At 44.7% G+C, this 24,396-nt stretch overlaps 1 protein-coding gene across 1 annotated transcript in view; it reads right to left on the bottom strand.

Moving 5' to 3' along the window:
* ADCK1 (aarF domain containing kinase 1) overlaps positions 1-24,396 on the bottom strand; it is an 81,888-nt gene that overhangs the window by 10,606 nt on the left and 46,886 nt on the right. Inside the window, exons 5-7 of the mRNA XM_082485388.1 lie at positions 15,150-15,308; positions 11,259-11,417; positions 7,917-8,033 (exon numbers count right to left, since the gene is read on the bottom strand). Coding sequence (XP_082341514.1) covers positions 7,917-8,033; positions 11,259-11,417; positions 15,150-15,308 — 435 coding nt within the window. The remainder of the gene's footprint in view (positions 1-7,916; positions 8,034-11,258; positions 11,418-15,149; positions 15,309-24,396) is intronic.

Here is a 24,396-nt window from a genome sequence, read left to right as displayed (position 1 = left end):
CTCACATTCAATGCAAATAGCTACCTGCCATTGCCATATTACGTGACACGACCACGACACTGTGTCAGGCAAACTGCACATTTTCAGCCCAATGTTTTCACTTTGAAAAGACTGTAGCTGAGGAATAAGCAGATTGCAGACAACAAAATGGAGAGTCAGCAGCCTGGGCAAAAACGATGGAGTGACAGACACATGTATAACAGCCAGACTTGGAGTAACTCTTCATCAAACTAAGTCCACGAAGTTCATTTTATGTACTCAATATGGCAAGGTTGCTACATGTCACAAATTATCCAACGTGAGTTACAAGCCAATACAGAAGAAAATAAGAATGCAGAGCAGACATTAAGGATTGTTATTGTACAATATCACAGTCTCTCTATAAACTGGTTAAGTTCACTGGAAATATGTAGAAAGCATGACTTTGGAGGCTGTTCCAAAACTTCACTCTTTAGACAGTCAGAACCTCTCCCATAAATCCCACGCTAATTTTAATGATGTCCAGTTTAAATCATTTCCTTAGTTAACATAACCCTAGAGTTTAACTAGTTCCTTCCCTCTCCAGTATTTACTACTTCCATGTGTTCACCAGTAGGATGATTATCAGCATAAATACAGCATAAATACTGCCCCATTTCTACAGGATGCTCTCCTTTATCTGATGCGTGCTAGGAGTCAACCTGCCTTTCACACAGTCACACTGCACTGGAAATACACACTTACCCTGCAGTTGACTAATATCCCAAAGTTAATTCTAAGATGTCACTTCCCTCTGATAAACTCCCAGCATATTTAAGAAACTCTTCTTATTAGTTTTTAAGCGCATGGCTTTTCACTTAGTATTGCTCATTTTTATCCCTTTCTATCACTTCAGTCCGCAAGGTCACCAAGCGCTATTGCTACTTTGGTCCTCCTCTACAATGACAGAACCTCCCAACTTGGTGTCATCAACAATCTCCTTCACACAGTTCCGTTTCTGTCAAGGTCATCACTGAATTTATTAAATAAGATCAGTTTGAAAAGCAAACTGGCTCCATCCTCATGACATTCCCCCTTTATATATTTATAAACGCTAATAAGATCACCCCTCAGTCTCCTCTTCTCCAAACTAAAGAGACCCAGCTCCCTCAGTCTTTCCTCATAAGGGAGATGCTCCACTCCCTTAATCATCTTAGTTGCCCTACGCTGGACTCTCTCCAGCAGCTCTCTGTCCTTCTTGAACTGAGGGGCCCAGAACTGGACACAATATTCCAGATGCGGTCTCACCAGGGCAGAGTAGAGGGGAAGGAGGACCTCTCTCGATCTGCTAACCACCCCCCTTCTAATACAGCCCAGGATGCCATTGGCCTTCTTGGCCACAAGGGCACAGTGCTGGCTCATGGTCATCCTGCTGTCCACCAGGACCCCCAGGTCCCTTTCCTCTACACTGCTCTCTAACAGGTAGCTCCCCATCCTATACTGGAACCTGGGGTTGTTTCTGCCCAGATGTAGGACCCTACACTTTCCCTTGTTGTATTTCATTAAGTTATTCCCTGCCCAAATCTCCAGCCTGTCCAAGTCTCTCTGGATGGCAGCACAGCAGCAGTGATACATTTTTTCTTGTATTTGTACACAGCTGCAAACTGTTGCTGCCATCAGTTTTGAAAGCCTAGACAACCTGTTACACTCGCATGAGCCACTAGGAGCTACTTTTGATGAACCCCTACTATATTCCTTTGCATACAGCCCCATAGCAGCAAACTCCTGGGCACACACCAGCCCCTGTACGCAACTCTCCTCTTAAGAAATCAGCACACCCAGCTGACAGAGCAACCTGATGATAACAAAACACTGGAAAGTCCATCACAAATTAGTATCTTTACAAACACCAATATGCAATAGTTAGCAAGAAACCTCTCAGAAAGACTGTGTGCAAATTTGAGCTTATGAATACTCTTACAGTAAAAAGATGGCACATATGTCATGTTCATGGATAGCTGCAATGTAACAAACCAGCCTAGGCTATCCAGGGAAAGTCACTGATGCTTTCCTGGCCTTGTGAGCAAGCTGAAGTGGCCCTGGCTCCATGCCTCCAACTGACATGAAGAAGAAAGTGAAAGAAAAAAATCCTGTGACATGGTCCTGTAGAGCTGATCTCACCGCCTGCCCAAGATAAGTCCCAGATGAAACTGCCTGATAGATCATCATCCCTTCCTGTCCCACCTTCATGTGTGACTGTCTCTTTAGATCAGGAGCAGATACTAGTCTCTTGCCTTAATTTGGCTGTAATATTTGCCAATTATTTTAAGAGATGGCGACACTAACTTCCATTGATCTCATTAAAAGTAAAGGTCGTCGTGCAGCTCATTTCTCAGGGCTCAATATTACCTCCTTGGGCCAAAATAATAGCATTGATTTTAGAACCTTAATCGAAGGTTAATTGGATTGAAGAGTGTATTGGGTTTTTGCTTTCTTTTGTTGTTGTTATTGCAGCCATCGTCTAAGGGTTTGCTTAATCCTGCTAGGGCAATCCTGCCCAATTAAACTGGTGTCAAATTAGCAAAGGGTGCAGATGGAGAATACCCACATTTTGGAGCCTGCTCTGTGTCTCTGCTCTGAAATGGCTCTGGTCCATAGCAGATTAAGATGGTCACACACAAGAGATCCTATTTCACACTCTGCCTTCTGTGATCCGGTTGTGAGGATCAAAACACAGAGCTCTGTAATGCAGTACTATCACTAGGCACTGATCTGGCATCACACCAAGGTGATGTCTGGACATACACAATGTTATTAAGATACAGGAATAGTTTTTAGGACACCTGGAGTGTACTCCTAGCATGCCCCATACTCCCTTGCTGGGGACTGAGGAAATTATTTTCCTGCTAAATGCCCCATCTTCCATAGCATTTAAGTGGGGAGAAATATTCTGACTCATCTGCCCAGGGAACTGAAGGACTAACTTGATAAATTTATACAGATTATCAAAAGGACACAGGTAGAGAAGACCAGTCATTTATTTAATTGTTTCCTGCATCTCTGTCAGACCCAAAATGGCCACAGGGATCATTTTCCCTTGGCTTTAAATGGAGTTGTACTTCATTGGATTTAATGTAAAGCATCTTGCTTTGATTGCTTAAGCAACTGATTGACACTGATGCTTGAGACTGACTTTCAGTGAGAAACAGGATCATGTGTAATTTAACTCTTTTACCTGGTGTCTTTGCATAGTTCAGAAGCTGGAAATGCTGGAGTTCACTTATTTGTGCTTACCAGTGCTTTGTGAATTTTCATTAAGCTTCAGACAAGAAGAAATGTAGGAGAACCTGCAAGGAAACCTCTCCCCTGACTAAATCAGCAGGTGCAAAGAGCAAGAATAGCCATTTTCTCCAGAAACAGTGTTCTTCTCCATGCTCCATTTCATCTAACACTTGAGTGTTATACGCACAAATACTTGAGATATGAGAGGTTTCCACACTTGTGCTGACAAAGGGATCCCACCCTGGGAAATCCCACTTAAATTTTAGCAGCTACAAGGCAGCAGCTCCCGACTTTTGGCAGAAGGGTAAATCCCACATTGAAAGCATATTTCAGGTTGCAAAGCTGTCAGCCATGAGAAGGTAGCTGGGCTCTTTATTGAGCTAAGAGATACCGTTCCGGTGCAGAACCCATTTAGTAACAGAAGGAAGCAAAAAGCCACAGTAGGATGGGGTGACAGATGGCAATAATTGTGCACAGTAGCTCATCTTAAGTACCTCAGCTGTTTGCTTTCACTTCTCAGCTGGACAAAACACTTCCCTGACTTCTGAATCATCCACGGCTCATGACCAGGCTCTTAGTGAGCTGAAGTACACAGCATCATTTCCTTTCCCCAACTCAAGTCCAAGCCAAGGCAATCATGGGGGACTCTCCACTTGGCTACCTGAGCTGGCTGGTTAGTTGAAGGTAATACAGCACATGCCACGAGTGCGTCTGTAAGCTCCACAGCTCCCACAGCCTGCTGATCTAGCAGCTTCTGTGGAGAAAGGTAGAGCATCCACAAGGAAGGACAGGGAGGAGCCATGCAGCAGATCCGAGATAATGTTAAGATTTGTATACAGACAAGGTCTCTCTAAACAAAGCAAGTAAAATCAGAACGAGTGCAAAAGAAGCATTTGTGCCATTTGGGATCTTCTTTACAAGTCCATGCTCCAAGTAGCCTTGCTATTCTTCCTTCTCTCCTACATACCGTATGCTACAAACATCTTGAGAGCCTCTCAATCTATTTTCCCTCCATTCCCTGTTCTACCTGCCTCTTCCAAATGTATCTTCCCAACCAAGACTGTAAATGCCCTTGTGCCTTGAAACAGGAACAGCCCAGTTTCCAGGTGGCCCCCCTGTTAACCCCAACATGGCCTGGTCTTCCCTCAAAATTCATGCCAGCTCATTTCTTCATAACTCCCCTCTCCAGGCTTCCCTCCCACTGTCAATATCCTAGCTGCATGCTCAACCTCAGCTACACTTGCACATGAATAAGTAACTGTTCCACAGGCAGATATTTCAGTGTTTGCACTTGTCTTTAGAAATCAAAGCCTTCTCTGATTAAATGCCATTACAATCCAGCGCTTGGACGGATCCAGAGAGATTAATGTGCTTTTGGGCAGCTTTAATGATAATCCTGCTACAGATGGTATTAAGTAAATGTCAGTAACCTGGTTTGAAGGGAGCTTTCACCTCAGGGATCCTTTCCATTTAGAGGAGAGAGGCTCAGCTTGCTTTTCAAGGCTGCATTGTCACACAAGAGAAATCCTGCTTAGCGAAGACTCCTCTTCCTCCGCCCAGTAAAACAAAATGGAATAAGATGATAGAGGGGTCGACAGATAAATAGATTGAGGTGATTTATAGGGAGTTAATACATCTCTTGAAAGCCAGAACTGCTGTATATTATAAGCCATGTCATAGTTTTGAAACCTGGGTTGCCACCCGCTCCTCGTGCTCCTTTCAGGGTCTGCTGCCTTTTGCTCACTTCACCAACATGCTATGCAGTTCTTTACCCAGGGCATCAACAGCAGCAGCTGATAATGGACCTTAGTCATATTTGTCCCCATCTGCTGTACCTCGCCAGAGGAGAAGTCTGGGGTGTTCGCTGCTCCTACATCATCTTACTGTGGACATAATAACAGACCTCATTCCCCATCCATGATTCTGACAGGCTGGACATTCCCTCCTTTCTACTGTTGCTTTAGTGGCAACCAGTAAAATTTAATCACTAATTTCAGAGGGTGGGAAGAGAAAAGGAAGAAAGAACAGCTCAGCGCAGCCACTGAGAGAGTTTACAGAAGCTCAGTCCTACCACTGAGCTGAGTAACTTCCCAAACCTGACAGATTGCCACAAACCTCCGAGGCTTATTCTATGCAGTAGTAGAAGTCTGTTGACAACTTTTCTTAAATTACATCTTAGCCACCATTTAGAGACCAGCTCAGAACCAGCAAAATATGTGGTTTCATTGCTGCATGGAACCTATAGTTCCAAGATGTCACAAAACAACCTTCCCAAAGGCATAGATGAACACAATATGAGCTGAATTTTCATCCTAAATCTCTCTTATCACAAACAAAAGCCTCTGCAAGTTAGAAAAACTGAAATTAGCTACTTCTCTACTTTATTTTGGCACACAGAGGCAGCAAAATATCCCACTGAAAGGCTGAAGTCACTGAATTTTCCACCCTGACTGGCTGGAGAAGCTATGGAAGATTGCAAACAATGTTTTTCCCTGGGCTTCTCCAGACAACATTGCTATCTCCAACAGTTTGAGAAAATTCAAAGAAGCAACCAAAGTCCCAGGGAGATACACTATGTTAGCTACCTCAATCTCAGAATGGATCTGCTGTCCAAGAACTGTGAGGAAGTCTAGCTCAAAATCTGAATGTACATATTGCTCGAGTCCTCCTGCTAATGGATGAAAACAAGCCTTTCTGATTGGCTATTTCAAGACTTGAGGAATATTCACAGTTGTATCTGAGCACTGTGGGCTACATTTGACTTCTGGCTTTATAGCAGAAGAAAAGGATATGATAAATTCACTCAAAGAAACTACTCTCTTGCTTTTGACCAGTTGACCTGTCCAGGTGAATGGAGCTGACTGCATGTTCTGCCACGGACAAGGCTTTTAAAATCTCTCTTGATAGGAAAGTCCATGAGCTACCATGTTCTCAAGAGTCACACTATGGTGCTCTTTACAGACCAGGTGCACCATTGAGACGCCTTGGTAAATACAAAGAAAGATCATCAGCACAAAATACACACAGAGCAGGAATTGTGTCTACCTCTGATCAGCTGACAATGACCCGTGTGATGCCCTGATGAGAAGGAGGAGGAAAACCACTGACCCAAATGCTCCAAATTCTTCCTGGTGGAGACATGAAAGGAGAGAGACTGCACTATCTACGGTTGAGGTTGTATTCATTTAAGAAGTCTGTCTCTTGAATGAAAAAGGACCAGACATCTTGCAGGGAAGAGAGCATCATTCACTATTACCCATTGACCTTGGCTTGTTCATCACAATTACAATGGAAAGACAGTCTCAAAATCTGCTTTAACTTTGGACCTTCATTTCCCATATTTCAGTGGAGAAACACGAGAAGGTGCCTGCCTTTCTGCCTGCAGAGGTTACTAGAAAATATCTAAATGACTTCTGCGGACTGCAAGAAGAGGCAAAGAGAAACACGCAGGTTACTCGCTCCTCCACCTGTAATCTGGCTGAGCTCTTTAGGCAGAGAAAGAGCTGTTTGCTGTCTTAAGGAGGCAGCTGAGAAGATACACTTAACATTTTCTCCTTGTGAAGCTTACCAAACTCACATTTTCCCTCCCTTGAGAGGTCTCTGGCATGTCTCTAACTGATGCCACACATACTTTGCCATGGATAGAAAGGGAGCAGAAAGAAGGAAGAGCAGAGAGGAAGTGTTCAGATTTTGGAGGTAAGAGGATGGACAGATTAAGTACAATTGATTTTATGCTGTACCTCTTTGATAGGCAGTCAACCACGTGCAGCTTTGAGTCCCATTGACGGTGCACAAGGGGAAAGGCAAGCAGCAGTGCCTCAATCAGCACTCACTGACGGGGAGGGGTGGCTTGACACACTGTCCAGTGGCTCAAAACCATTTCCCTTGGCATCTTCTTGGCCTTTCTGGGAAATAATACCTTCTGTTCCTCAAGAATCCCTCAGCCACAGAGAATCCAAAGTGCTTTCCCAACTTCATGCCACACATACAAACTATTTCATTAGTCAGGGAAATGTAGCTTCTCTGTAGGATGAAATCTGCCAGCTGCTTAATGAAGGACTGCAAAACTACACAGTAATGTAGGACCAGTAAGCAAAGAAGAAAACTGTTGCATCCAGAAGAAAAAGGGAGATTTCGGAAAGCAGAAGAGAACAACCCATGTCAGAATATTATGCAAAGCACCATGGCTGAGCCTCCAGCACTCTAACAACTATGATGATATAAGACCTATGATTTATATCTTCTGCATAAAGTGATAGCTGTTGGGATATAAAAGCTACATCCCATGCATTTGTCCAGGAGAAAGTTAATATAGAAGAAAGAGAGGGAAAGAAGAGAGAAAGAATCAGAAGCTAAAATTGTTCTTTTAGGATAACAGGAACTGCCATCTTGGAGCAAACCATGGGTGGATATAATACAAGAGCATAGCCATCTTTCACTGTCTCCTTGAAGATCTCTCTAGCTGTGTAGCCTACAGGACAGTGTTCCCCAAAAAGGGTTATGTACTTTTCCCAGAAGCACAAGAACAGAGATTGATTGCTCTGTTCACATCTGTATGTGCTCCCTTTTCTGCTCCCTCCTGTCCTGTTAGCCTCTGTTTTGCATCAACGTCAGTTGATGTCAACATCAGTTTTGCATTGGCCACTCGCCCAATTCAGAGATGGCTGAGAAACTACCTCATTGACATTGATGCCATTCTTCTCCATGTAGGCCCTGTCGTTCACCTGTCCCCCTTCCATAAATTCCATGAGAAGGACACGCCTCGTTGAGAGCTCCCAGTAGATCCTGGGGACCTGAAATAGGAACAGATGGGTTACGTCAAAGAACAGGCTGGGAAAGCAAGAAGAATATATTACACGCAACCAAAAAAAAAGGAGTAAAATTGGAAGGGGCTGAAGTGAGGACTTGGGTTTTTCCTGAGCTCAAGGGAGGTAAATCCATCTACCAGCCTCATCCCCAGGACAGCAGCAATGCATGCAAGGACAACACACCAACTCAACGGCAGCAGGATCTGTCCTCGTGCAACATTTCTGGCCATGCTCTACAAAGATTTTGACCACCTTCCACTCCCACTTACATCTGAGAGCTTTCTTATCTGCTCTGCAGCTCCTCTAGCTGGGCTGTTTAACTAGTACCTATTGCAAGTTTCTGAATCATCCACTCAGCTCCTTTAGACAGGAACAGCATCTCGTTTGCTACGTACAGGGCCCACTTATGTAGCTCTAAATATGATAAGCCATCGTCATAAATTGTATCTCCGCAGTGCCCCTTGGGATGCCTTTGAGCTGACAAACCCAGCATACTTAGGCCATCTGCAATTGAACTGGGAGAAAAATCAAGTGTCACAAATACAGGGCTTGTCACAGAAACCCTGGGAGACCCTTAACTATCTTATCGCCAACATGGCACAGTAACAAGTGTAAAATGGCAAAGCACTTTTCATTCAATCTGCAGTAAATCAAGCTGAGTGAGGTACCAGTAAGAGGCCTGGTGTTACCCAGGGAGGCAGTGATGCAGGCGTCACTCAGGCTGGCTCCCCCTTTTCCAGCCTCTCCAGCCAAATTCTTACCATGCTGAAGTCCCTACTGTCAAGAGTCCTTTTGCTGAAGTTGCCTTTAGATATTCCTCACATCACTGTGCTGACCAATCTCCCAAGCTGTCCAGATTTGCCTTTGCACATGGGTGCACAAGTACATTTCACCAAAGATATAAGGGAGTTCCATCCATTCCCATTACTGCGCCCCAGTACAGAGATACACATTTTGGATCCTGTAAAGAGAGACCCAGCTGTGCAGCCCCCTCTCCTCACCTGCCTGACTTGGCCATGGACTCAGGACTCGCATGCTGCAAGGGTCCAGCACCTTGGGGCAGGACAGGAAGAGGTAAGCGGTGTTGTCCATCTAGTGCGACCAAAGCAAGGGGACCCGGCCAGGCCACTGTAGCTCATCATAACTACTGAACAAGCCACATTTATTTTATACTCTGCTTGTAACCACTGACAGTGTCTCAGTCCCTCACAAACTATCTGCCTCCCTCACTGTTCCTGCCCTAGAGAGACCGTTTTCCCAACGTCACCCACTTCTACCTTGCCGCTTTAGATCAAAGACTCCTTTGCTGAGCGATTTCAGTGTCCCTCAGTCCCACCATTTAACGCTCCTGGCATACTTTGCACATTAACCTTGCACAGATTTTGATGCCAGAGAACCACTATGGGCAAGGGGGATTCAGTTCCTTGCAGCCTTCCCAGCTCATCTGGATGTCCATTCTTTGCAGTTAGATTGGTGAGAAAGCAAACCAAATCCAGAACTAATAACGACCCAGCCCATCTAGCTCACTGATCCCTGCTGCATTAGATCATTTCAGATGACGCTCATTCTTGTCTCAAGATTTACAGGGGCAAGTCAGCGGGCTTGTAAAGCCCTACCCATGCTCTCGGAGATGCATCTCTCACTCACAGCCAAATTCTTCAGTGATTTTTTTTAATTACTCACAGATGTTTGGCTGTAATGCTAGTGCATGGAAACAATTTATCTCTGGCTTTAAAAGCTCAAACAGGTTCACAGCACAAAATCTACTTCTCAGCTTTCTAGCGTGTTTAGGAAAATTAATGATACAGGAGCCCAATTCTTCCGTTGCCTTTGGGTGATGAACACGTCTCTGAATTGGCAGGTCAGACAGGAGGATCCATTATTTAGCCATCTCAAGCCATTTGTTATTGTTACACATATTGATATCATGATAGCTCCTTAACCCAGCAAGGAGGTGATTGGCCGTCTCCATGGGGATTTACTTCACAGTATCCTAGTTACAGCTGCAACGGATACAGCTCTCCAAGGTGTATCACTTCTGATAAAGGCCCACTCAGCAAAATCATTGGCCTTTGGCCATCTGTAGCCCTGGTGGCTTTTAGTTATCTGTGCCTATGGGAAGGCCACTGCTGCCACTGGGATCCAAAAGGACTGCCCCAAACCTGGAGTCAGGTGACAAGGAATTACAGCCATTGCATGGAGGAAGCAAGAAAAAAAAATGGATGCATCAGCCTGTAAAGTCTAACAAAAACTCACCTCATTTCAGACATCTGTCTCTTCCATCTTGGGACTTCTGCATAAACAGGAGGTGAAAACCTCATTTTGAGGTGTGTATGCAGGAGGGTCCAAAGGAGGGTGCATTTTTTGCTGCCTTTGTGTATATGCAAACGCAGTTACATCAACGAGTCTGCCCACTGCACTATGTGTATGTCCAGACTGCACACAGTGGAGGCTTGTGCCTCTTGTATGTCAGCAAAAGATTTGTGCACGTGCGAGTTTGAAGATGTGAGCTTATGTCTTTCCAAGACTGAGATGTGTACATGCCTGGTTGTACTCGAGACATTTGTCAGTGACCTTAGTCAGTGTGCAGCAGGGGAGGTGGGGTAAGAGTGTCAGTGGGGAAGAGCACAATATGGTTGCAGTTGAGTTTGTGTTTGAAGGTAATATGAATGCATTAGCCATGGATGTGTATGAAGGATGTATGCCCAATTCCAGAGTGAGAACGTGCTTTGTTGCAGGAGGAAGGATTCACGCGATCATGCTTCCTCCTGAGATACCAAGGGTCCCTAATCCTACTTGACATCATCAGCTTCAGTCTAGCTTTTCTGTTTTATGTCCATTTCTCTCCCTCAGTTGAGATAAAGCCCAGGAAAAGGTACGATCAGATGGCTCAGCAAAGAATGGCAAATTCACAGGTCTCTGGACAAGTTCAGAAACAGTGTTTGGGAAAATGAGTAGCAGGCTCCAGAGACTGCTGGCCCCAAGCCACCACTCCTCATCCAATATACGGTGCCTACAGTAGGAAAGAGACAAGGAGGAAGCATGTCTCAGAGCAGTTTCTGGTCCGTATCAGCAAAGCAGTCTAGGATGAACAACACAGAGGGAACACTGGACTCTGTATGGTTCCTCCAGGTGGTGAATGAGGTGCACAAGATGCATAAAGTGAGACTATTAATGCACATACATACACAGAAATATGTGTTCCCTCACCTTCAGGAAGTCAAAGTTCTTGAGCATATGAGCAACCTTCTCAGCATTTCTGCCTTCATTGAGGAAATCCAGCTCCAAGGGCAGATTCTTCTTAGCTTCTTCCACCAGCCACATGAACTCAAAATCTGGAAAGATCTGCTTCACAACCAAGAGGAGAACCTGAGAACAAGGACAGAGACAATAAGCTGCATCCTGGCTCCAAAGCCACGCAGCTACACACAGTGCTGTTTTGATAGGATTATTCTGTGTAACTTACAGACAAAACAAACCCAACAACCTGTACCCCAAGTGCTCGTAGGGTTCCTGCAGTATCATAACACAACACATGTTGTCATGCCTTCGTCGTGGAACAGAAATTTTGGCTTGCCCTTCCACACAGGCACATCTAGGAGTTAAACGATGGCACAGACACCAAAGGGAACCCAGCTGCCTGCTGCTAGCAAGAGAACAAAGCCCTGGAGAAGAGACCACATAGCCAGATCTTGCCAAGGGCATGGCCCAGGAGCGACCCTCTTCTTAGTCCTACAATTCTACAAGTCACTGTTTGGCTTCATTCGAACAGCCCTCAGATAATGCAGAAGGGGAGGATCTAAAGTAAGACTTGTCGCCTCTGTGTTACTTCTTCCACTGCTGAGCAAGAATTTTACTAGTACAGAAAATCCACTGGGCAGTTCAGAGAAGACAGTGGAGTTGGATAAAGGTAGCAGGCTACAGACCTTTAAAGGACACTTCCGGTGGGGGTCAGAGGGCAAGTTGCTCCCCAGCATCAGTCACAGACATCCTCAGCAAGGCTGAGGTGGTGTTTTCTAAGTATCATATAACCACCACCTGGCACCCTCTTCAAAGGGATTAGGTATTCAGCTGCACAGGGCCTTGAAAAGCCCAGCTGAAAAGTTCCTGGAAATGTTTGCTTAAAGCAACATTTAAGGGCAGTCCTTGCTGAAGCAAATCAAGATTATGTGACTGGATGGCATAATCAAAGCTGCACACCAGCCAAACATGCTTTCTGTTCAAATGACGGGCCAGTTTCTCAACCAGTGTCACAAATTTACACAAGCTGACAATTCGGACCACATCTTAAGGAAAACAATTTGTTTGGCTTTTTTTAACAACTTGAGTAATAAAACAAGAATAAAACATAAAAATGCAATCCACTTTGCTGTCTTTATCTTGCTTGCTCTGTACATCCACCTGAAAATGAAAACAGACTTGTCAGTGTGTGTTCCTGGACAGTTTCCCTTTCTAGATCGCCACCATTGGGGTGGGAATTCCGGCACTGCAGGAGAAACATTTAAAATACATACAGAAAGCTGCTATCACTGAAAAGTATGACAAAAAATAAATTTATGAACCATCACTGCTCCTGTTCAGCTGTGTGAAAACGTTTGTTCTCCACCCCTCTCTCTACTTCTCTTATCTAAATGTCAGTTCCAAACTCAATGTTCCTTTAAAAATGTAATCACCAGGTTCCAGACACTATTGAATGATTTTTCTACTGTTATATCTAGAGGCATAAATCCTTTCAAATTTATGTCACCCAAATGAAATGTAACCAGCCATCTTCATAAACGTATACATAAACTTGATAGGGGCTGCAGGATTTTCATTGGTGCCTGATGTGATAAAATTCATGCATTGTTTTTTGCTTTCTTTAAATGCTCTTTTAAATCAGTTTGCCAACTTGGCCATCAGCAGGGACAGACTTAACAAGTACTTGGCCTGTCCCTCTTCTGACATCTGTCTAACATATTGTCTTGAAATAAGTATTGATATAAGAGCAGCAGTGAGGTTTCTCTCTCTGGATTTACCAGATGCTGTACTGACTTTTAAAGAGTCAACACTGATGCTATGAAACCTCAAGTGAATTTAGGAATTTTCCATCTAGCTTTTCCCATTCAGATTCCTTCCCATCAGTCTCTAAATAAGACTATCTCCATCAATATTTAAATCAACCTCCTACCTAGCTGCAATGTCTGTCTGATTCTTAAAGGACTAGAACCTCAGTGAACATAATCTGGGCTTTCAGTGCAGCCTACACAAAAATAGTCCCCCACAAGGCTATGATGATGCATGTAAGCCAACACTCCACAAGACTCTGTAAAAACAAGACTGCATGTGTCATGTTGTGAACTACTTTCTCGTAGCTGTGCGCACACAACAGATCTCGAGGATGACAAACTAGACTGTAGAGAAAGGACAATACTACATTGCCAAGAGGAAACACACTTTTACTTTCAAGTTTTCCAAGACATTTAGTCTAAAAACAGAAAAGACAAGAATCATTCTAAAATTATTTGTTTAAACTTCTCTTACCAGTATAATCAGTAATCAAAGCAACATAGTGTGAGGGGGGATTTTTTCTGTGATACCCACTGTTAAAAGGGCAAATGTCCCAAGGTGGATCTAGGTTTTGGCTCATTCATACACAATCCTCTTATTGCCCTGGTCTCACAGTCTTTCATTACCTGCTCACCCTTCTTCCTTGACTGCTTAGTATCTGCCATCCTGTCCTGGGCAGTACTGAAGGACGTCATAAACCCCCTGAGAACTGCTGTCCATGTGATGGCTCACAAAAGCAAACTCATCAGGCAGACTACTATAGTCAGTCCTGGAAAGGACCCAAATCAAATCCAAAACTAAAGCTGGACCCAAACCCAGTTCAAACAGTTCTGTATTCTCAAACCACCACTGAAACAGACATATCCTGTCTTACTGGGATATCTTTACTGAACCCAAAAATTTCTTTCACTATGAGTTCAAAATAAATATTCAGCTGCAAACTGATGTGCTTCAGCTGCAACCAGCTGTGCTTCTTTGCAGGCTAGTCAGGATTGCTCAAAGCAGGGTGTTTTAGCTGCCTAAAGAAGCTTCAGTTATGTGCTCCTCTGAGAGGGTGCTGGCAGGATCTTTGATTCTTGATCTTCTGTGATGGAGAACTATGTGTCATTGCATTAGCAGTACCCTCTAAACACTTACCAGACTGTCCCAGCTTAAGCTTCCCTTCTTTAGTCCCATGCACATACTTGTCTGCCAATGGATGCACACATTACTGTACTATACATACAGATATATGATTATTAGGAGTGCTAAAAACTTTAGTGTTACCATTTACAGACCTACTCCTTCCCCTCTCCCTGACCTCAGCCCCATATCCATTTCCTGTTCCCTACCATACTGCTGGCATCTTTGACTACTGCAATGCAGGGCAGTGCCACAGCTTTTCTCCAGTTCCTCCCTTCAGTGGGCTAGACTTAGAAGTCTGGGAGAAGCTACAGCATTGCACTGGGAACACAGTGATACTCACCATTCAGGAGAGGAACAGGAGACAGGCATTGAAACTTTCTTCCCAGCTGAATCCCTCATTTGTGTGTCTGCCCCTGTTAGGTGACCCTCTCCATATTTCAGTGGCTTTGCTTCCAGCATGAATCAGCTCAGCATTAAGGAGCTGAGCAAGAAACAAAACTGAATCACATCAACCTCAGCCACTGTTGAATTTAACTGAAAAAAACATGCTAATCATGGAGAATGATTTTTCCTTGGCCACACAGCCCTAAATGCAAGGGGAATTGAGACCAGTTTAATCAACCAGTTAATGGGCATACAGGCTCTAGTTTTTAAATCTCATATGGACTCACTCTGATGTCATCCATGTTTACCTGTCTTCTCCTTCTGCCCTCTTACCTTCTTGTTCAGTCTCTCCGTGCACACAATTGCCCACATTGCAATCCTCACCAACTTTCTGTATTATCCCTGTAAGACAGTGTTTATCTCTGTGGAGGTGTCAAAGCTACAAGACGGTGTTGATATACCTGCTTACACCATGGGTGAATGCGGTCCCCACGCATTTCAATGGCAATTGCTCTGTAAGTCAAAGTCAACATATAGTTTTACCTCCATGAGCAAAATATCCTTGGAGCTCTGAGCTTGGACCTTTGGGTGCTGGATTTTCACTGCCACTGTTCTCCCATCCTGCAGCACTGCCTTGTGCACCTGGGCTAGCGATGCTGCTCCCAAGGGAGTGTCCTCAAAACTCACGAAGAGCTCTTCTATCTGTTGGGAGAAGAGAAAGAGGCATCAGCCTGAGGTGCCAGAGACTATCCTAAGGAAAGCCCTGCCCACAGGCCATAGACAGTATGTGCCAAAGTTGGGCAGGCTCAGCCCTTTCATCTTTCCTCTGTTCCCTGCCTGAGCCTTGTCACTGCTTGGCCTCCCAGTGAAGCCTGCCAAGCACGGCAGAGCCCTGGAGATACTCTTGCTTATGGAAACCTGTGGCAGAGCCCCAGCAGCACATTTCATCTAGGACATGGAGTGGCCAGACAGCATGTGAGGGTCCCCTCCAGGCTGTCCTGAGAATGGGTTGGAACCATTATGGTCAGCATCCTTTGTTGTTACTGGATGCAGAAACCAACAGCTGTCCCTTTGCATGTATTTCTTGTGCAGATTTTTAATACCACCCACCATCACGCCCTGAAACCTGACAGTCCCATGCATTACAGCAGCGTCAGCTAGCTTCTTTGGTGAAAGGCAGCATGTGACCAGGAACAGTGGTAAGGGCTGGATTCAGGGCAGGGGGGCAAAAATTGCAGTTTGCACCTCTGACGACTTGGCCTGAAAACGTGTTTTATGTGATGGACTTTCTCACATCTCCAAGAAAAGCGACCAGTGCTCTCAGCTCAGACAGCAAAGCACTTTATGGGGAGGAGAGGAAATTATTAGCAGTTCTGGCTGTGAAACTCAGGACTAGACTATAAAGAAAGTTGCAGATGCAGGAGATTTGCCAGGGGGATGTCCAGGAAGCAAAAACCTAGACAGACATGGATGAGGCAATGGGAGATGGGCACAGGCCCGTCTGCCCTGCATCATACAGCATCCTGCTGGAGACCCTCAGTGCAGCACCAGGCAGTTCAAGCCCTGAAAACACTATTACCACAGTAGTGTGGTATCAGTCTGGCTGACTAGCCATGCCCCTCCACACAGTTAATTAGCTCAGAGGGAGTGCCAACATGGTTACGTGGCTTCAGCCACGGAGCTACTTCATCTAATGCTACTTGAGGGTTTCTGTCCTGCTCTGTAGAGCAAGGTGCAGACAAACTCTGAGGTATCCCAAAGTCAGCAAAGGGAACCTGTCCCACACTTCCCACAGGCTGGACTGATTTCGGGTGAGCAGTTGAGAAGCCTGTAATTTATGCAGTAACAAAAAAGAAAGAATGTCAGTGCATTTTTATAACCTGCTTTTTAAAAGGTAATTAAAGATGGGAGCTGCAGCGAGCTAGTAATTAAATATGAATAAAGGCCTTCTAAGCAAAGTCTTCGTGCAAAGCGTTAAACGAGTATTCTTTTTGCTGACAAGGAAGAAAAATACTATACAAGGAGCAGCCTGTTCCCTCCTGCAGCTGCCAGGGAATGAGCCCCCTCCCACACCACCCTACCCTTTCTCTCCCAGCCCCTTCCACAGAAAACTATTGCTAGCAAAAAACTGGAGTCTTTGCAGCAATTAGATTCCAACAGAGACTCAGCTGCCTCCAGTAATTCACTAGGAAGGTACATTTTATTTATTTATTAAATTCCCTTTGGTCCTGGCGGCAAAATCAATTAAGTAAAACAACTGCATTTAAAAACAACTAGTTACGTGTTTTTTAATTACAGCAGGTCCATAATTCAAACCTATTGACATTTGTGTCTCAAGACAAAAAAGGTTCCTCCCCTCCCCCCCCCCCCCTTTTCTCTTCTGGATTTTGAGATTCTTGTTTCAAACTACTATAAAGAAAGAAGCACCTACCAGAGGGCTCAGGGGACGTGTTCAAGACACAAGGACTTTTACCTTTATGTGAAGTTTGTTAATCAGCTGAAGAGAGGACCTGTTAAGGGGAAGAGACTTAAGGTGGCCAGGAGCATACTGGGCTACAAGAGCTGGTAAGGAAGGAAAAAATGCAAACAGAGAACTTACCACATGAGGTCGAGCTGGGGCTTTCAACTCACTACCCTACAAGCTCATATTAAAGGGATGTACCCTTTAGAGAGTAGCAGCCAATATTACTAGTCTAACGGTCATAAGGGTGGTAACATCCTTCAAAGGTTAAAGCAAATTGGGAGTTCATTGGCCTAAATCCAGTAAGGTACATTTATAGTAAGACTACATATGAATTCAATAGAATTCCATCTGCTCTGGATTTCAAAAGCTTTTAATTGCCTACACTGTCAATCCAACCATTTTCACCAGTATTGAATGCATGCAGGGAAAAAAAAAAGCTGCACATATTCCCTCTGGCAGGAATAATATATACAACATTCTTGTATGACTAAGTTTTCTAAGGAAACATCACCTGAACAAAGCTGCCTCTAGTTCTTTTGGGCAGAAGGATTTCATTTAAAAACTTGTTATTTAGGACATGGAAGCCAGGTTAGCTAGTCATGTCTGTTAGAGCCAGCCGAGAGGCCCTGCTGAAATTCGAGGGGGAATTTGTGTGTGCCCACAGGCTGCAGGCGAGGGCAGCAAGGCGAGGGACTGCAACAAGGCCAGAGAATTGATGGCTCCTCCAGGAGCAGAAGGGTAGAGCGTGCACACAGGGGAGGGAGCGGATCACAGCCGGGCCATTACATGAGCAGGTGTGAGACTGAGATAAAGCAGCAGCACAATTACGGCTGGGCTCCAGGACCCCCCACTTAGCAAATCACCCTCATTCATTATGAAATTGTCCTTTCACAGCTCGCTGGAGGCAGCTAGTGCCTCTGATGCAGGCTGTGTGTCCCAGACAGGCAAAAGCAAGCAAGAGGCTGTATGACACAGAAGCAGAGAAGAGGTGAGCCGGACTCCCACACTGAGAGCAGGGAGCAGGGTCCTCCCCAAGGGAAGGTGGTTGCACCCATTTCATGCAGACAGAGAATTCTCTGAGCAGGCTGCTGGCTCATACTGCTCATAAGCACCCAGCTAATAAGCAGCCTTAACAAAAACTCTAACCATCATTTCCAGGATGGATAATTAGCATGCAAAGGTCTGGGATGGTCTCAGAACCCATCCAACATGGTACTTAACTCTCAAGCTTCTTTCAGGCCACAGCTGGTCTCAAAGGGCCTTATCAAACTGCCTTTTACCATCTGTAACCTTGGCAGGAGATGACAGAAGCATAGTTTCCAGAAACGTTTAATAAAGGTTTTAAAGTGAGAAAAGGAACTTGCTCTTTCAAAGGAGCAGGACAGCCAGCTGCAGGTTTACAGCTGTACAGATGAGCGGTGCCCATGCCTGCCGTGGTTTCCCTCACTGGCCTTCTGCACAGCCAGCAGCCCATCGGGCACGTGCTCAGGCAGCAAACAAATGTGTCACTGCACTTCACTGGCTGGAAACACAGCCCTGACTGTTTAAGTCTAAAGAATGAAGCTTGTTTAATTTTAAATATGCAAAATCTTTTCATGACTGTTGGTATTAGTATTCACACCTCAGGGAGCTGATATAAAAGCTCTTACAGGATCTATCTACTTAGACACTTATTAGTCTGTATTTGTGCTAAGGTTGCACCTAGAGACCATCATTAAGCCCAGAGTGCCATTGTAGGAGGTGCACAGTGACCGCAGGCCCTGCACAAATTCATGCTTTCCAGGAGTCCCCATTTGTCCCCCACAAGCCTCCTCACATGCTGAAGTGCCTTCCCAAAGCACACACTGCTTTGCCCGAGATCTGTGGTGCACATCAGCTGATGCCGCAATGCTGAGCATCAGAACGCCTCAGTATTTTTTGTGAATCCTGTCCTTAAACACTTAGGAAGTTACTGGAAGCCAATTGGATTTAAACTCCCAAATCCTGAGTCCTTTCTGAAAGTATTACCTTACATGACCTGCCCAGCATGTTCGGAGAAGTCTTTGACAGAGCTGGGATTTAACCCAGATAGCCCAGGTTCCAGCCTGATGTCTTAATCTCCAAACCACAAACGTTAAATGTGCATGCCTTGCTAGCTAATTTCTTTTGAAATATACTGCCTCTTAATCCCAACCTTTTTATATCCATATGCTGCAGCAAATGATCAAATATTACTGCCTGGTTTCAACCTGCCCACCCCACAGAGAGGTATGTTACCTTCCCTCTACAGAAAGGCTTCTAACAAAGTACCCTGGCACAGAAGCCTAAGTCATGGAGCCCCTTCCTGGCCCAGCACTACATAACATCAGGGATGCAGGATCACAAACATGTGTCCCAACAGCCCAGCCCTATTTAGCTGGCAGGCTGAACCCCTTCCAGCACGGTGCTCCAGACCCCTGTATGTGGTGCGGCCAGAATGAGACCACTATGGGGTCTAAGTAAGAATATTTTGCATTAAAAGTTCTATCCAGGAGGTTTCCAGCATAGTCCAGGACAATTTTGAAAATTCTGGTTTTCTACAACCACTTACAAAGAACCTTTCCTCAACTCTGCCAGACGTGAACCAGTCCAGTACAGGTTGTGTGAGGAGACTTTCAAATGCTCAGCATTTCCCAGGGGAAGAGAGTCCTTCACCAAAGCATTTAAAAACTGCCTTCAAATATTTCCCAGGACCTCAAAGGACTCTTCAGCCTGGAAAGAGAGACAATGGGGAGGGAATGCCACAGAGATCTATAAAATCACTTCTGTCATGGAAAACGGGATTGGGAACAGTTGTTCAATCCCTAGAACAACTCAGGAGCAGCAAATTGTCAATTAGCACACAAGATTACCAGATGGCAGGATTAAAACAAGCAAAAAGTATTTTTTCCCCACATTAATTAAGCTGTGGAACTCATTGCCACAGGATGTTATGAATACCAGAAGTCCAGGTGGGTAGATAAGTCAATGAAGAAAATCCATCACAAGTTATTAAGCACCAAGATAAAAATCTCTGGCCCAGGATATCTCTAACCTTCAGATTACTGGGAGTGGAAATATCATACCAGTTAAAGCTGTATGTCTGCCATGCTTTTGTAGTCTTTGTCTCTTAGCCAACACTGGATACAGCTGGAGACAGTGGGGGACTTCACACTTTGGTCTGATCTGTACAGTCATCCTTATGTTCTTCAGAAGCTTTTCGTACCAGACTGACCAGTCTCGATGACAGGAGGATGGACAATGGAGGAATTGTTTCACTTGCTGCTAGCCTGGGCCTCAGTTGCTGTTTGACAGCCCAGAAAGATACTGATGGACCCTGTAAGTTTCTGAGAGTGCAAAGGGTACAGGGGAACCACAGCTGGAAGTGGCCCAGTCTCCAGGGTAAACCCTGAGCTCTGGTAACAGCGCATCTTCCTGAAATGTCTGTCATGTAACTTTCAGACTGTGTAAATATGCCCATGTCAGGGGACTCTGTCAGAGCCTGGCACATCTGGGGAACATGCAGCAGGAGCTGAGACCATCTCAGACAGAGGCCATCTCCAGACACTTCACTGTGCTCCACAGTTTCACCAATTACAGCCGCTCAAAATAATTCACAAAAAGGGGCCCAACAGGGATGATCATACTCTCTTATCACAAAAAAGCAATGCAAACTGAAACATTCAAAACCTCAACCAAAATCTCACAGCAAATCTCCTCTTCTGATCACAGCATACTGTAATTGCTCCGAGTCTTGCATTTTGTATTTGGAGATAGCAATCTATGAGATGTCCTGCTATTTCAGAAGGGGCTGACTAGGCAACACAGGATTAACTTGAACTTCTTGCCTCCAGGATACTCATCACAGGCCACGATACAACAGAGCTCCATTAACAACAGTATTTTGTTGTGATGGCCAGAAGCAGCTCGCAGTCTCCTAGCATTTTGATGCCATGCAGCAGCACAGGAAGATGCACATGGGGAAGCTGGTATAAACCCATTCAGGATAAAGGGAATCATACAGTTGGGAGACATGTCCATGGCAGAAGCTGCCAGCAAGAAAGTGATTAGGGTAGGTAAATTTTGCACATCTCCTTGTGCTGTGATTCTCCAAGCTGGAATTCCCTTGACAAGGTGACTCGATTCACCTGTTTTTTCCATTCCTGATAGAGACAGCACTGAACAGTCCCTTCTTAGTCATGGCTCCATGATGGCAATTTGCTAAGGTGAGCTCAGTGTGCAGGAGCTTTCTGAGATTTACACAAGGATCATGCTGTCTGCAGCTTCCCAGCCGAGACTGTTGGGCGTCACTGTGATAATGGGATTTGTGAGCTTGCTGGAAAACAGACCAACACAAAACCACTCTGGGAAGAGAGCAGGTTTCCCAGGGAAGTTTTGGGGGCTGCAGCTGCCATCTTAATACTACCTAGTACAATATCCCCTCTATTTCATGTGGCAGAACAGCTGAAGAGTTACTCAGTTCTATATCTGATACAGCATTTCTGAGGCTTGTGGCTCCCAGAACTTTTGGAATTCACTTTATCGACCCTAGGATGCTATTGTTCTCAAAAGTCTGAATGCCTTTGCTGGACTAGGTTTGAGGGATGTGAACCTCATCCTAGGCTGATCATCTTTTCAAGAACACACATGTAACTGTCCATAGCACCGAGGGCTCACTGATCCCCACAAGTCTGCAAGACCAGAGTTAGGAGTGAGAAAGTGTTACCTTGGAGTAGAGTGATCTACTTCCCAGACAGCAAATGAGGGTTTTTTCCATTGTCCCAGCCTTTCTAACCCTCTACGAAAACAAAATGTCTGAGTGTTGCTTCGAGAATTAATAAGACAGCAAAAACTGAAAGATTAGATTTATCACGGCAGACAGTGGATTATGAAGAATAATTCATCAAACGTCAGAACAAACAGCCCACAATTTATAGGCGGCTTTGTTGAGTCAGTGAAATCTGATTGGACTTCTCCCCACCTAATGAATGCCAGGCCTAATTGATGGTTCCTAAATGCATCCGTCAAAAACATGTATTTATTAACTCAGTATTTTTAATAATATTGTAAATACATACAGAATAGTGGTTCCCTTCTGAATGGATTCCCTGGTGCTCATATTACATATACACGTAAGAGTGCATGTATATAGAGGTATACGCTGCATCCAAATGAATACAGGTAAAAGGTATGTGTGTATTCTGGTGCACTCAAACAATTACAAATGGCTTATTATACAAAATCCCTGCGTCTTTCTGTACACAGGATAGCAAAGCAATGTGGTCCATTTCAAGGGAAGATGTGTATTAAGGTGCCTGCCTAGACTTTGGAAGAGCTGAGCTCTAACAATGGCTCTCCCTGCTATCCCAAATGATGCTGGGCCACACCATGTCACAGAGCTCATGCATGGATGAGCAGAATTAGGACTCTGCAGTCAGCTATAAATCTGCCCTTATGTAATTTCTTAGGAACAAATTTGTAACTTAAATATATTTTTTAAAATGTGTCTGAATAATACATATACAGCAGTTATTACACACACAGCTACAGACATGTAACTTCATCTGCCAATGGTATACATTTGCTCCTGGCATGCTGATCACTGCTAACTTGGTCAATCACTGCTAACATTGCACCACAATAGCACAAAACCAGGGCTATCCATCAACCATCAGCTTTTCTTCTGGGAAAGGGCTGTGAGCCAGCTGGGGTATGAAGTTCATCTTTTCCCACTATTCCTACCTGGTACCACTTTGGTACTCTGCAGCCAACTACTAACTATACCACTGAGAATCTTCTCTGGGATCCTACCAACAGCATTTCCCAGTCACGGAGCCATAAATGTTACAGAAGATGAACTCTGCTAAAGGAAGAGTCCCTGATCCCATCATCCAGAGAACAAAGCTGCCTTACTCATTCACGGCCTGATATCGAGGGCTATTCCCTGTTCTGCTCACCTACCATCCTCCTTCTGTATTCTCTTCTGGCTAGAAAAGCAGTGGGAAAGCCTACATGAAGCCACCCTTGCTTTCATCTCATCCATCCACAGGAACAGTATCAGTCTAGTTGCTATAGTACCTTTAATTGTTACAGAGCCATACTTTGAGGAAAAGCACCTTTTATTCCATCCCTGATGACTCCTGCTTAATAGTCTGTGCTCAGAAACACACATGGTCGCTTCATTTATTTTCCTGAGTAAACTCAAATCCTTAAGACAAGGCGGAACTGTCCGAGAATATCACTCAGCCTGGATCGAAACCAATCTCAGTGGTGACAGCTACAATAGGCAGTAACAGCAAGGAGAAGACAGAGCTGATGTACGTCTTCTGAGACCCTACCTGTGAGGTGGACCTCCTCTCCCATCTGTCTGAAAGGTAAGCCACTTACCCATGGCTCCCACAAACAAACAATATTCAGTCCAAGAAAAGCAAGAATTGTCATGGCCAGACTGGAACCTAATTGGCTCAGGAATATCCTGAGGATGCTAAGACTAACAGACTAGCTCAGCACCCTGAGAGTCAACACTTTCAACAGTTGGAGTTCTACAGGTTTTACACTAGCCTCACCACAGCCTCTTCCACGCTTAGCTTCATTCATCTGTTCTTTGTCCAGGTGCTGGTTTCACAAAGCACTCTGAAAACAGAGAGACTGCACACTAGAATTTTGACATCAGGCAGATATCAAGCTGGATAGTAGGAAAGAAGAGACCAGACATTACCTGCAGGGCTAGCACATCATCTTTGGTAGCAAAAGCAGAAACGGCAAACCAAAGAGAGGAAACAACAAAGCTGGGATGTCTCAGAACAAGTCTCTAACCCATCCACCAGTGTGAACATTACTCCTGGTCAAAGTACTCCATTTCAGACAATGCAGATAGCTTTCCCTCATGCCTGTAATCCCATGCTCAGAATTAAATTCCAAGAAGCTCTTTCTTTCCAAAATGTCCATTACCAAAGGAAAGATTTTGCTGTTGGAAGCTGCATCATAATTTTAAGCTGCAAGTCCAGTTCATTTCCCTACAGAGAAGCTGGAAGGTGGAAGAACTTTGCACCACTGAAATCAACGATTTCCTCAGGATCCCCCTGAGTGATAACAAAGTACCAGTCCCTCTAACCCTCATGCGGCCACTGGGAAAATGCTCATTTCCTGTTTCCAGATGCAGTTGATCAGCACAACAACCTGGCTTGTTCAGCACCCCACTTCTCTTCACCTCAGAATAAACATCTTGTGCAGCCAGTGATGTTCCTGTTACCCTAAACCACTTCCACAACCCAGGCTGTCTGTGACTGGCCTCCAGCAGTACCCAGTGGTTCCTGATCCAGTGAGTTG

The sequence above is a fragment of the Vanellus vanellus genome, assembly GCF_965231255.1.
Source record: "Vanellus vanellus genome assembly, chromosome: 6".
Classification (NCBI taxonomy): domain Eukaryota; kingdom Metazoa; phylum Chordata; class Aves; order Charadriiformes; family Charadriidae; genus Vanellus; species Vanellus vanellus.
Note: the sequence above shows the minus strand (reverse complement) of the source record. Positions and strands in the feature narration are given on the sequence as shown.